The sequence below is a fragment of the Nilaparvata lugens genome, chromosome 2 (genome assembly GCF_014356525.2).
Source record: "Nilaparvata lugens isolate BPH chromosome 2, ASM1435652v1, whole genome shotgun sequence".
Taxonomy (NCBI): Eukaryota; Metazoa; Arthropoda; class Insecta; order Hemiptera; family Delphacidae; genus Nilaparvata; species Nilaparvata lugens.
In genome coordinates, this window is record NC_052505.1 from 32260702 (window position 1) to 32275336 (window position 14635).

Genomic DNA, 14635 nt, shown 5'->3' on the forward strand with positions numbered 1-14635 from the left:
ATTTGTAGTTGATTAACTATCCTCCGCTGCCTGAACCACGACCCGAGCATTTTTCTAAAAAATATTTTTTATAATTCATTTTTTCACTATTTTTTCAAAATTGTTCAATTTTATCAATCGTAAAATTCTGTTGAATCACGCATGGTATCATGCAAGCACAAGAAAATTTTTAACTATTCTGTTAATGCCAAATTATTATCAACCTGTAAATCAAATTCTGAACCTGCACTGTATGATTGCATATTTTATTGTAATATATTTCAGTTTTGTTAATTCGCTTTCTGAGTTCGATTATTTCTTAAGCCTGTCAATTATTGTGTCTGATACGTTCTATATCATCAAGAACCGATCGAATACGATCATTGGAATAATTGAATCAAGCTGGATATTGGAACAGGTCTAAGTGGATGTAGCGAGTGGGGTCAGATCGAGATATTTATTCTTTGTCCTTACCTGCTCATATATCAGCTTTTATCTGTTACCTACCTCGACTTAGGAGCGAACACATCAATTGTACAGCAGATGCAGCCATAGATCATATAAATTCCTACAATAGAGCTTAAAACCCGACAAGACTCTGTTCTCGAAATATATTCTGAACGATATTGGTTCAAATACCGTATTTTAATCCTTCAGAACTTATTAGAGACGCAGTCCCGTAAATTATCTACATCGGGATTTTTGCTCGACCTGTATGATTTTGTATGCTCATTCTTCACAGGTAATAATTTTAAGGTATCCGTCTTCAGTGTTTAGCGATCGCTACACTGCTTATAAAAATTTCATCACTATACAATTTGTCATTAGAAGAATCAAGGGTGAGCGAGCGTTTAGGCCTCCCGCGATTCCGACAATTGTATTGAGTCTTGTAGTGAGTCAATCAGTCTGGTGTTCACTCAGCGTCCTCACACGCCATTGCAAAATTTATAGCCGCTACACCATTGACTCAGTGCAAGATTCACCCTACATGTGTGAAGCCATCAAAAAACGCACCACATGATTTGCCGGCCCAACGTGAGGCATTTAGATTCAGCACTATATGATTTGGCAAATCTCTCTACATGTGTGAAGCCGTTAAAAAACGCACCACACACTTTATTAGTTTACTCTCATCGTAATCATCTCATCATTGTTATGGGTTTTGAAATATGCTCCAATTCGACAATATGATTGATGAAGATGATGATGATCGATGATCGGCACAACAATGAAAATCTAGTAGTGGAGCCTATTTTTAGAGAAGAAAGGTCAAGTTCCTTGGAAAAGTATATTTTGCTAAATAACCCTGAGCGTGCGATACATGTCGAAAAGCGCTTCAATTTGATGAAAACTCTCATCCTTCACACTACTCTTCTTGTATGAATGTTTCACTTCTCAATTACTTCTTTTTACGTGTTTCACTTGGCAATTGCTAGTTTCCTCTCCTCAATCATGCAGCCTTTCATACACCGAACACCGTAATTAACAATGTTGACTCTACTCCACGTAATTTATTCTTCAATAGAAAAGAGCGGATCAGAAATAGTGAGCCAAGTCCAAAGAAGGATTACGGCCCGTCATTGACAGAGTAGGCTATCCATTCATTATTGATGATAATGACAGTGCAGCTACGTAATATTATGGTACAACGCTCATCACTAAAATAGCTTACTTTCTCATGTTGTCAACAAAAACTGTCTATGCACGCGTATTATATCTTATCATTTTTATTACCTACATTACTAAATTCAGTATACTATCAAGTATACTGTATAATGATTCCATGATATTTCGCCTGAACTTTTCTCTCAGATCTGTAGGCCTATATTCTGTTTCTTGAACAATATTGTGATAAAAAAGGAATAACCTACAGGATTTGGGAATATGTTCAAATATCAATAATAATAGATTCTAATACAAATATTATGCATTGGGTTTATGGCGTTTTTCGAGGAGAATCTCTGGTGGGAAAAGTCAAGTACTGAAGCTAGTTTTCAACGTTTTACTCGAATCTCAAGAGTTATAGCTCTTAAACCCTTGTTTAAAAAGTAAATTTTTTTGTTTACAGATCAACTGTACTTATCAATTTTTCACAGATGAATCAAATTTTATCCATTACATTAGGCATACACGATACACCTCTTTGAATAGAAATCCATATATATAATCTTCAATATGCCCATACCCTAATCTAATGAATATCATTTCATTCAAGTACTAAGATTTATCAAGTTATCTTAACTTAGTTTATAATATAATGACACATTTAAGGAACTTTAGGCTTGAATATGTACAATAAAAAAGGTATGTATTATTTAGTTTTATCCTCCTGTAGCAAATTATTGATGATTCTTATAACAGGATCATAACAGTTACTATATAAAAAAAAATCATTATGAAGACGACTTCTTCATGAAATACTAGCAGGAAAGACTAGAACACAATACGAGAACATTTCAATATAAAACCGTCTTGAGCATGTTGCATGTAGTACTAGCATCCCAACAATACAAACTTAGCAAATGTTATCAAAAACAATTCATAAACTATCCAATGAAACCCATAAAAACACACATAAAATCAAACTATAAACACCGAAAACAACACAGTTAGTTATTAACTTTGAAGAGTAAACTCCGTCATCTAAAAAGTCATAGGAAAAGTGATTATTGCTTTCAAGCCAAAGAGTTGTGGAGCATAAAAATAAAGCTACTGCGTATAAACAGTAGCCTACTTTTCCACTTGCAGCACTTGTGTGCAATACAAAGCATGAAATTAATACGCACCCTACGTAAGCAAATATGAAAAACTTATCGGGCCATGAAATTAAAAGCCAGTAGGCGCCAGTAGAGATAAGGAAAGTGATGTACAGCAGAATTATGTCTAAAAACCTCAGAGCACAACAGTCAGGTAGAAGAGTTTATAAAAAAAATATTCTACAATGAAAACAAGATTAAAATTTTCATTATCTAATCATCTACCATCTAGGTAATACAAACAAATCAGTTATTGAATGAATTACTTTTTAATCTTTACAACTACCTCAACTTTCTGGGTAGTAGAGCAGGTAACGTTGTAGATTTCGATATTGGGTAGGAAAACTTGAAATACTGAGAACTGTAATAGTTATTATTGTTCATTACTGTACAGCTCAAGTTGTACTCCGAGTTCAATTCAGATTGGTAAATTACTAATGGATGGCATACCAAACCGAAACTAAACCTTATCAATAACAAAAGTTTTTAGTTAACTGGATGAAAATCGAAGTAACCTCTTCATGTATTTTTATTCAAAATTCAATAAAAATTTATAGAAATAGCAATATTCACTAGGGCAATATATATTTTTTGACATAGGAAGCCCATATATGAACAAGTTTTCAAAATGATGAACTGATGATATCGATATGTGATAAAAATGCTGACAGTTTAAAGTGCATCTGACTGGAGAAAGTATTTACTTTAGAAATTAATAAAAAAGAATTCAATAAATATTCTATTAATAATTAATGACTAATCTGCCTTCTGTCAATAAATGTTCTATTAAAGAATTAAAACCGAAAAAGTAACTTTTCGTAAAATCTACTGTATTCAAAATAATATATTATCCTGATATATATATTGCCACAGATCTGTTTACTGAGTTTATGCTATTGTATTCAACATTAGTATCCAATATTTACTCAGTCATTTTGTATCGGAACATTTTCACTCAGTTTTTTGTATCCAAACTGATAAACGAGTTTCATTCAATAAAATCTTAAAAAATAAGTAAAAACTCTTCGTTGAACGGTATTTGCCACCAGAAATCAAGAAAGTAATTTTATAAACTACAAAAAATGTAATACTCTTAGTAGTAGTAGGTTACTACTCTCAGCACTCATTCATATCGACCAAATCAATAATGGCGGCAGTTCCATTCACACTTCACATTCTCCACCATTTTTTCACTGCACGTAGAAATGCTCCACACTCCACTCAATGCCAAGGTCCAAGGTCACGTGATACACTTCCTGCTATAGTGAAACTCACTCAGTATTGGTCAAATAGGAAGCATCGACGATATTCATAATAGGATGCTGACAGTGTGAAGTGAATCTGACTAGACTATAGACTGTTACTTGCCGCCGTACAGCAAAGCAAAGGTCGTGCCTCATCAAGTGTAAACCCGTTATTTTGAAGCGGGCCCGCGCACATCAACTGGCCGAAAAAGTTTATTCCAAAATAAGATAAAAAGACCAAAAGACTATACGGGCTTCCAGCGAACAAGTCAAGATTCTGCTCTTTACAATGGTGATTATTGGCTTCCGAGAAAATAATACTTTGTTCGGTATAGGTATTATTGAGTAACGAAAATAACTAAAATGGTTTGTATAAAATTGAAAACGTATTTAAGGGAAATATGCACCATCTATGTTTTACGATAATCTATGTTTTGCATCTATTATAATCAATTACATTCAAACTTCAAACAGCTGATCAATCTTGGTTTATTATCAATATTTAAAATGGTGCAATACACATTGTATTCTAGGTACCTCGGTGCACACTAACATAAAACCTCTAAATACTGTGAAAGCAAATATTTCATTGGAATTAGAAACGTTTCATCTCCTCCTGGATGAGCCGTAGCAAGACAAAGGGTGATTACTTCACTATAGATGCCTGTCCTGAGGTAAGTGTTTTCAATATTATTATGTAGAACTTGTATACTATTCTACTTGTCTACTTTATGTAGAACTTATATGTAATACTTGTAGAACTGGCCAACAAGTTGTCACATGCTCAACTACCCGGTTGATGTGAGTGTTTATTCTTCAGACACCATGAACATCATTTTCTGGTTAAGTTAGTTTTGCGTTCTAACTGAAAAGTGTTTGTGTTCGCACAAAGAATATGAACTAGAAGGAAACCGAAAAATACACACATACAGCATACAGCTCATGATTCAAACTCAAAATCAAGATGCATCATTTACTAGATATTATCTTGATTAAATCCACCTGCATCACTTCACTTCAGATAAGGTTTAAACTGGCATAAATAGCAAAGGACCCTGAGCTGCCGAATTTATAAGTTGAACTTATAATTATGTGTAATCATTTAAAGAGAGTATAGAGTGTAACATTACATACATTCTATACTCTCTGATTATTATATAACTTACAGTAGTTGAAAAACAAACAACATCTACATTGGAGATTTGTCAAAATATAACTATCATTTTATTCTACTTTAAATATTTCATACGGAATAGGCAAAGACAATACTTAATTAGTCAGCAATATTGCAGAGATTACTGAGAAAAAGAGACAAACAGACGCCGGCCAGACGCGACGAAGCGTTCATTCACCGATGGATGACACAAGACGCGACTGCATCACAATATGATCCGGCCATCATGCACATTTACCACATCTTCTCAAATTGCGTCTGCCTCAATGATCACTCTCATCCAATCCAATCTATCAATAAAACTCATTCTCTCTTTTTCATCATTTTCTCTTCTTAGCCTATATTCTTATTTACTCTATCTCGATACTACTGTTAAAATCACTCAAATTCTTGTTTCATAGTAATGTGTACTTTAAGACTGTAACACTATTTTTACCAATCTATTTAATTTACAAGGACGATATTGTCATAAAATTATGACTCTATATTTATCACAAATTATTATGGATACTGTAAGTTACTTATTGCAAATACAGTAGCTTCCAGCACACTCTCAAACTGCACAGTCTCTCTTCCTGTAGCACACTCTCTTCTCGTAACATTCTCCCTAAAATTCCCTCTCTTTTTGAAACTCTCTTCATTTTCAATGATATCCCTCAAGACCTAGGTAGACTACTACCACGCCATAGCTAATTTTAAGATGAACACAACCTGAACAGCATTAGTAACATGTTTTCAGTAAACCTCGTACACGAAATAAAACTCTTGAAATCTAAATTCTCAAATTTTCTCTATTTCTGAAACTACCTTACCTTCATTTTCAATGATATCCCTAAAGATCTAGGTAGATAGATGGTAGTGTTCTAAACCACGACTGAACATGAAAACAACCTACCGGTACTGTAAACAAAAACAGCATTTGTAAAATGTTTGGAATAAAGCTCGTACAATAACTGCTAACTTGACCTTACAACTACCGGTATACAGTTCACTTATAGAAGGACAGACAAACACAAGGGTTGCAACTACTTCTACAGTTCTACAAATTGAGCAATTTCGGTCAAAACTAGTGAAGGCTGGGTGCTACAGAAAGAAAAACAAGGAGACAAACATAACGGGACGATAATTATCGGTAGTTTATGGGACAACTCAAAATATTTCCACAAATCACATTAGAGAATACTGAGATAGGCTACACAGCTATGTCCATAACAAGAAGTTATTTAATAGGAACCATTATCTAACTAGACACTAGAATAATTATTTTACATGGGCTCCCAAAAATTAGGGGAATGGTCGTTTTTATCCAGTTTTCAACATTTTACTTTTTTCAAAAGAATATAATTCTTCTAATGTGCCTTTCACTTTAAAGTTGATTTTAGCCTATGTAATGTGAAAGTCAGATGTAATTGCTTTGAGAATGAGAATTAAAGTTTACTTCAGACTATAAATCCGGAGACACACTTCTTGTCATGCAGCGTTTCGATCCCACTCCGATCCGGAAAACAACGACTGGGAATGGTGCAGGTCACACATATCCGTCATATGATCTGTCCCACCACCAAACAGAAAAATCAGACATTAGTCGGATCGGAACGCTGCATGACAGGTGTGGCCCCGGCGAAAATTGGGAAAATTATCAACAAGATGATAATTTGTCAACAACATAGCAAAATGATCGGACCAATTAAAAAATTAATTCTAGAATAAGAGGGAAATTCCCATAAAAAATAAATACGTAAGATGATAGCAAAAATACGACCTACTTAAAGAAAATGCATGACTGTGAACCATAAATTTCAATGTATGTTAAAAGAAACTCCCGATAATATAAATTTAGCTCATTGGCTAGCATCCAATTAAAAGTAATAGTAAATAATAATATAGTTCATATCACACAGTAATCACCTTTACATTATACAATATATATGAACCTTTCTGTCTATTATAAGGGTCAAAGAGTCCAATAAATATCGAATAAAAAATATGATCGTCGTAAAAGTGATAAGAAGTCATAGTTGAATGCATTAAAATAATGAATGCATTATTTCAGCTTACACTTGTATACAATGCAATACATAGTAACTACTGTATCTATCACATGAAATAATACCGGATACAACACATTGCTTTATTGCAATTAATAATTAACAATGCATTATGCAAGTTGCATTCAAACAACTGTTATTTGGATAATCATCAGGCGCACTGCAATGTTTCAATAGCTAAGAATACATGTTGCAGATGCAGACTACTTTGTCGCATGGTGATACACTGACGCACAACTTAACTTATGACAACAGTCAAGAGACATGTGTCAATAAATATTAATTTTTGATGCATATTCAATAGATCATCCACACGTGTAACGTAATCCTATAGAATTTCAATCGTTTCTTCAAATCAAATACATATATAAAAATTGCTATGTTTACATGGTATACTATACAGTATTTTAGTAATCATGAAAAAAACGTGCGTAGATCACCAGGGGATAAATGTGAAGAGTCATTATTCGGAGACATACATTTATAATGAAATCACAATTCCACGTTATCTCAACACTAGTAAGCTACAGGTTTTGATCAATTGAAACCACTATTTTGGAAATTTTTAATCTACCTCAATTCCACATTTCTTTCAGACTGAACACTCAGTCTCCTAGACCTGAAGTTTCTAATTATTCCGGAATTCTTAAAAACGTAAACTTGAACAATAATATTTTAAATTTCAATTTTTCAAAAATCATAGTTGTTCAAAACATTGGAATAATAATGGAATAGCTCGAGTGGATTGAATCTTTCTACTTTTGTATCCTGAATTTGTAGAATAAATTTGTTTTGATTTTTTGGAAGCAATTTCGAAAATTTACACAGTTACACACTTATTTGCGTGATGAAACATAATTTAATAGAGAATTGAGAATGTCGATGGAAAAATTGAACAAATAACGATAGCAAATACACAGTGAAGTTTGGTAGGGTGGTCCCCTAATAGCAGACAACGTGGTTGAGATTTATTTTGGGACACCGAAGCTAGCGTGAGATAGTTTCGCCCAACAAAAACTTCTCTCTTCAAAAGACACTGCAAAAACATGCATTGTCCCTTTTTTCTCAGCCAGTTGGACATGAATAGAGCAGGTGTGGTTGTTAGATCGGTGCAACATTTCTTTGGAGCCTAAATTTGTGTCTCCCGGCCATTATTATCTGTCGATATCCATTCACCCATGGGAATTCCTGGGAAGAAGTATACAATAGGCATCTACCAATCTATCTACTGAGAACTGCGCTTGCATGTGTGGTGAGGTGACCCGCGGTCGGATACCTGTAACTGCCGTGTTGTTGAACGTATAGAAGAATTCAGATACTCCAAATAGATACTCAGATAGAGGGTTACCTTGAAACAATAAATTCAATTGGGTACCTCAAATCCAGCAACTGAATATATAGAGAAATATTATTATTTGTGTTAATTGCATCGCCATTGTTTCAATGGCGGGAAATACAAATGTCCAACTGTAGAACTCAGAGAACTTTATCCGGAGCACTCCGGTGGGTCAAAATAGGGCCGCAAAAAGCTAATGCCTACTGGAAAAAATATCCAAAGATGGCGAACATCCCCTAGCAACACAATAACACTCACCAAGGAATGGTGAACAATGCGGATTTTTTGTTGCACTAATCCTGATACCAAATCCATTAAAAGGTTCTGTCACTCATTTATCACTTGGCCGCATTTTTTGCACCACGGAACTCTCAACTACGACCTCCCCAAATAAATTCCTTCAAAGATAAAAAAAATCACCCTCCTGCTCTCATAAGCCAAGAAAACATTGCTGTGAGCTGTGAACAACATAAGAAAATTGAGAACATCTATCAGATGCAACCTAAAAATTGTCACGATAGATCTAGAGAATGTGTACTGTACCGTTGTATTTGTACATAATGTATTTCAACCATAATTTTCACCGCGGGTTAAAAATTCTCTCGCTCCTGTTGCCTTCAATCAGGCGAATCGCAGGGGTAAACACAAGGCTTTATTATTTGTATCATTGCATCAGCCACTCAAACTTATTACATACAAGATAAATAGATTGCTACGTAGATAGAACGAGCAACGAGCAACCAAGGATAATAATAGCTTGTCTGTAATGATTCAGGTCGAAAGTGCTTCAGAAGAAGCTTGTGAAGGCCACATCATTCCCTAAATGAGAAAATACAGAAATTTTGAACTCTCTATGGCCACCCATTTCGAACCTATGTTGATTAAGAGCTTTCAGAAATGAAACTTCTGAATTACTCAGTTATGCCGACCAAAATTGAAAACCAAACACCTAATGTTCAAGCACTAGCCTCAGTTTCTATTGATATGGACGCTATAGCCTAATACATGGAAGCACTATCAGTATTCAAAGGATTTTCTGAAAAAACATTTCTTAGAAAACAATTCAATATAAGTATTCTCGTATTGAAAACAACAGTTCTCAGTATTTCAAACATTGCACATAGAGACTGAACAGACACCAACATAGCACGAATACGGTATACAAATATCAAGCATAAAAAATAGTACCAAGAAAAATTGAAGTCAGTTACAGTAGACATGGGTTGTTTGTCATCATACGCTGCTGGTAAACACATGCATATATGCAATGCTTGTAGAAACACTTCGACTGTTGATTTCACATTGAACATTTAAATTTTCTACCAAAGTTCAAAGCCTTCCCTAGAGATAAAGTTCAACTGATTTTACGTAAACAGCAGTACAAAACAAGTATGACGAGAAAAAGAAAGAAGCTGGGAAAAACTGGAAAGAAGTGAGTGAGAAGAGTAGTGATAAAGCAAGATGGAATGAGGATAATGTGCGAAATAAATTTTCAGGACCTCATGCGTACTGAGAGCCATATTTCACAAACTTTATGTTTTATTTTGAAGTCTATCCTCAAAATAATTACAATTTATAAAATATAAGAAGGCTTAAGCTTGCCCACAGAGAAAATGCAATTATATTCTCCAATATCATGATTTAAAAAAAGCTAACATATGAATTTAGTTTCAAAGTAAGGAACCGACAATTTCTCAAACATTTCTCAAACTTGAGAAAATTTGTTGGAATAAATGAATCATCAGAAAAACATAAAGATAAGTAATCCAAAAATATGTAATGTAGTCCTACTGTGAATCATACGATAGTATAAGCATAGTGCATGTTTTCTCTGTGATTAGCCTATAAATATATCGGGGACCGAGCTTCGCTCTGGAGTACAAAAGCATAAAAAATGTATTAGGAAAGAAGAAATTATAATAACATTCATACAGAAATGTTCTATCCAATCACAGTAAATTGAGACTAATTCCCAGAGGAATGAAAAAATTTCCCTCACAAAGGCCCAGTTGCACAAAAGCCGGTTAAATTTTAATCCTGATTAACTTAACGTGAATCAAATCAGAGAAGACCATTTCAAAAAGATGGACCTACCAGATTTAATCAGGATTAAAAATAGCCCGGCTTTTTGCAACCGGCACCAAGTACCTGATTGAATGATTACAAAAGTTCAACAGCTGAGTCATAATTTTGACACAGTCCCACACACATGAACTCACTCACTTCAATCATCAACAGACGACGAAATTATTATTATCAGCTGTTTTTCCAAGGATGAATAATAATTATTATCCTTTTAATGTCATTCAGCGAGTTTTCCCATGTATGAAACCTGGTGAAATCGAATCTTTATATTATAAACCTACTATGTTATGAATTTCGTGAGAATCGTTAAGAGCCGTTTTCGAGATCTGGTGAAATACAAACATATAAACATCCAAACATATTAACATATAAACAGAAGTTGCTCGTTTAATAGTATATATACAAATGTACAGCATACAAATTCTGTAATAAATCATACCATTAATAGGTTACGTTGAAAAAAAATTGATTATTTTGATCATAATAGTTCTTGAATTATTCACAAATTGTTTGATGGGCTTCTGAATTTCAATGAAATACAAATTAACGAAGCTGAACAAATAGCCTAATATTAAAGAATTGTTTTAATTTAAAATTGGATATTTCAAAAAAGAATAACATTTTAAATACATTAAAGTTTCAAATTATACCTTTTCTGAAGTGAATCTTATTGAGCATATTGATCAACTAATAACGTAGAAATGTATTATTGTAATCAAGTACACAGGTAATCAACTAGGCCTACTGGTTTCAAATTTTTATTATGTCACACGCTCGGAATTCTCTACTGATTGATAATGTAACAACTGGAATAATATAATAATGTTTCAATCAAGTGGCTGTGACAATTTCAAATGGTTAAATTCATTTTGTATGATTTCATTCAAGCCCTTTGCACACTGGGCTACCATGGAAGCGCTTCCACGGGAGCTTCCATGGTAGCGCCACCATAAAAATTTGATAGCATTGCACACTACAGCCACCACTTGACTCATCACTCCAGTTCCCTAGTCAACTCTTATTGTATATGAAATAGATTTCAATTTTAGAAACTGTATATGAAATAGATCCTGATTATAGAAACTAACTAATAATAAGGTGTATTTGCATCAGTGATCAACATTATAACATAAATAGGTATTTTTGCAAGAATTCGAAAATGAACTTACTTTACGAGGACAATTTTTGTCACTGCAATTTTGTATTTTTTTAATTGTAACAAAGCATATAATATGAAAGTTGTTTTGAACATTAAGGAACAGTTAAAGGAAGTGAACCTGTGTACACGCGTTGTGATAGTGTCAGCCAGTAGACAGCTATGATAACAGGTGAAAGCGGTAAACAGTTTTTATCTGCAAATAATATCCTATTCGAGGGATAAGAAACAATTTCTATCGTTTCGAATAACAGTCAACAACTGAAAACTCACTAAATGCTAGATAGATAGACAGCCAAAATTTTCCATTCAACAAACAACTCTATCTGCCACAAAAACTGTTATCATTGATATCGCCTCTCAGGGAACAGTTCAACTGGAAAACTTTCATGTAGAGATCCTATAGCCAAAACCAAAGTAATGGAAATTCAACGAGAACCAAATTCAATAAGTTTGTAATATAATTGTTTCATTTGTATGTATGGAATATTAAGTCAATTTAATAGTGACTTATACAGAGTTTACAGTAGGCCTATACAATGTTCCAATACGAATCCAAACTAAAAACTTACTAGATGAAGATGACGCCATCGATGTGTGGTATGTTAATGAATGAAGGAGATGGTAGGTCTATAATTGGTATAAAATAATATTTATAGCATTACAATTTATCATTCAGACCATTTTTTGTACCTGCTTATGATAGAGAATGAACAACCCAAACAGTGCGTGCTAGCCCATTTTCAAGATTATTTCGGTAATTTAAATTGAGTCCATCCCTAATTAATTCAAGTTCTCGACTTTCTACTGTACAAAATATTCGAATCTAAGGAAATGGATTAATTTTTATGTCTGTGGCTTTTAATACAATTTTTTTTAAATCTTCCTATAAAGTAACTTACATGATATTTGAGTTTTAGTCATTGCCAAATACTCAAAGTATTATCTCATGAATCGGAATTTATTCAGATCTGATAGGAGATTGAAATCTGTCAAGGAGTCTAACTAGTTTTATGAGGAAGGCTCAATAATGAAGCAAAATTAGATTACGACAAGCAATAACAATGACTAGAATAAAATAGATATGGATGTGAAATGTTGAGTCAAAGTTATTGACAATTTTGTAATCTTGAAAAATCATATTCATTCCATTCCTGAAAGGATCTAATCCTATCAGACTGATTAATACTGTCTTTTTATAAGTGTACAAAATTATAAGCTGAATAAAGTAGGCCAAGGCAAAACTTTTGTGTTGAAATTGATGGCTGAACAATATTCAACAATATTGACAGATGAAAATAAAGATACGGTAACTGACAAAGAGAGATACCTAACAATATTGATAGTTGACCAGCATCATTTATGGCTACATTGACAACTGATTAAAATTAAAATAATTTCAACAATATCAAAAGCAAATAATATAAACAATATTTTGATTCAAGATTCAAATTTAACCATATTGGTAACTGACAATTTGAGGTGATTATTGTTGATTGTTACCAAATCATTTACACTAAAAACTAATTAATGACAATATTAAAATGAATTTAACAATATGAAAACTGATATACAATATCAACGTTTGATCCAATATCAAGATCTCTCTAAAATGATGTTTGATCAAGTCAGGCACATTGTAAACTGATCAAAAACACAATAAGTTACAGTATTGACAAGTCAGAAGTCACCATTCGAATGGTAGTTTTAATAATTTATTATAGAATTTTAATACCTTGATGACAAGGTACACCGAAAATTACCAAAACTTCATCAAGCAGACGATATTGAAAGGCGATTCATTCATTATTACAACAGCTGATGACATACCAATAATTATGTAAACAATATTGAAAAATAATTCAGTCAACATTTCTACGATACATGACTATACTGATGAAGTCAACAATAGCATAATCTAATCAAGCTAACAATTTCGAGTTGTGATTCGGTCATAATTTACACGTTACATGACGATGACAGATATAATTTTGAATGAATAGGTGCGCCAGACGGTAGGCAGATCGAGCCGACGTAAACAAACCAGACACAAACAAAGCAGATGGCGGCAATCGAATTTACGTTCACTGAATGCATTTTGTTTTGAGAGAAAAAGTTATAATTTGACTCAAGTGAATGTGAATAGTAATGTACTTACCGTTAGTGGGACGAAGTGAACAGCCAGGACAGGCCGAATCCTCCATGAGGATATCACAACAACAGGATATCACATCAGACTGTTATTGTTTACAACAGCCAGAGAGGCATGGCGGGCCTAGCGCACTATAGCGGCCGAAAACGTAGTAAGCCACTCCCAAATACTACGCTTCCATTCATAAAACAGACGTCTACCGTCTCACTATTAGCACTTTAATCACACAAAGATCTTGACACAACACTGCACCTATTTATTTGTTATCGAATAATTTTAAACTTTGCACTGAAACACTGTTGTCAAAGTGAATATCACAACAACACTTGGGCGTAGAATGAACCAACAAATCGACCGCGTTCACAACAGAATAGCGGCCCTGTTCTCGACAACGGACTTCTCAGCTCACTGCAGTGTTACCAGACACCAGTCGCTCATAATTCCCACCACCAAATGAAAATTTCCCTACTTCAGCAAGAATTTCTTCATTCTGTATTCCAACTATCCTTTCAATGATAAACATTCAAATTTCAAATCCCTGCACAGCGCATAGCGCGGCTTGCTTGTTTTATGAGAGAAAATTAATTCCTTTTAAAATGTAAACAATTTTTTTAGATACTCGGCCTCTGTGCACAGGTTTTTAACCTTATTGTATTATTCCTTATTCCTTATTCCTTATTGTATTATTTAATTTTAGTACTGTAG

At 33.7% G+C, this 14635-nt stretch overlaps 1 protein-coding gene across 1 annotated transcript in view; it reads right to left on the minus strand.

The window, feature by feature from the left end:
• LOC111056107 (insulin receptor) overlaps window positions 1-14343 on the minus strand; it is a 151249-nt gene extending 136906 nt beyond the window's left edge. Inside the window, exon 1 of the mRNA XM_039420054.1 lies at window positions 13937-14343. Coding sequence (XP_039275988.1) covers window positions 13937-13982 — 46 coding nt within the window. The 5' untranslated portion in view covers window positions 13983-14343. The remainder of the gene's footprint in view (window positions 1-13936) is intronic.
• Between the last annotated feature and the right edge of the window lie 292 nt (window positions 14344-14635).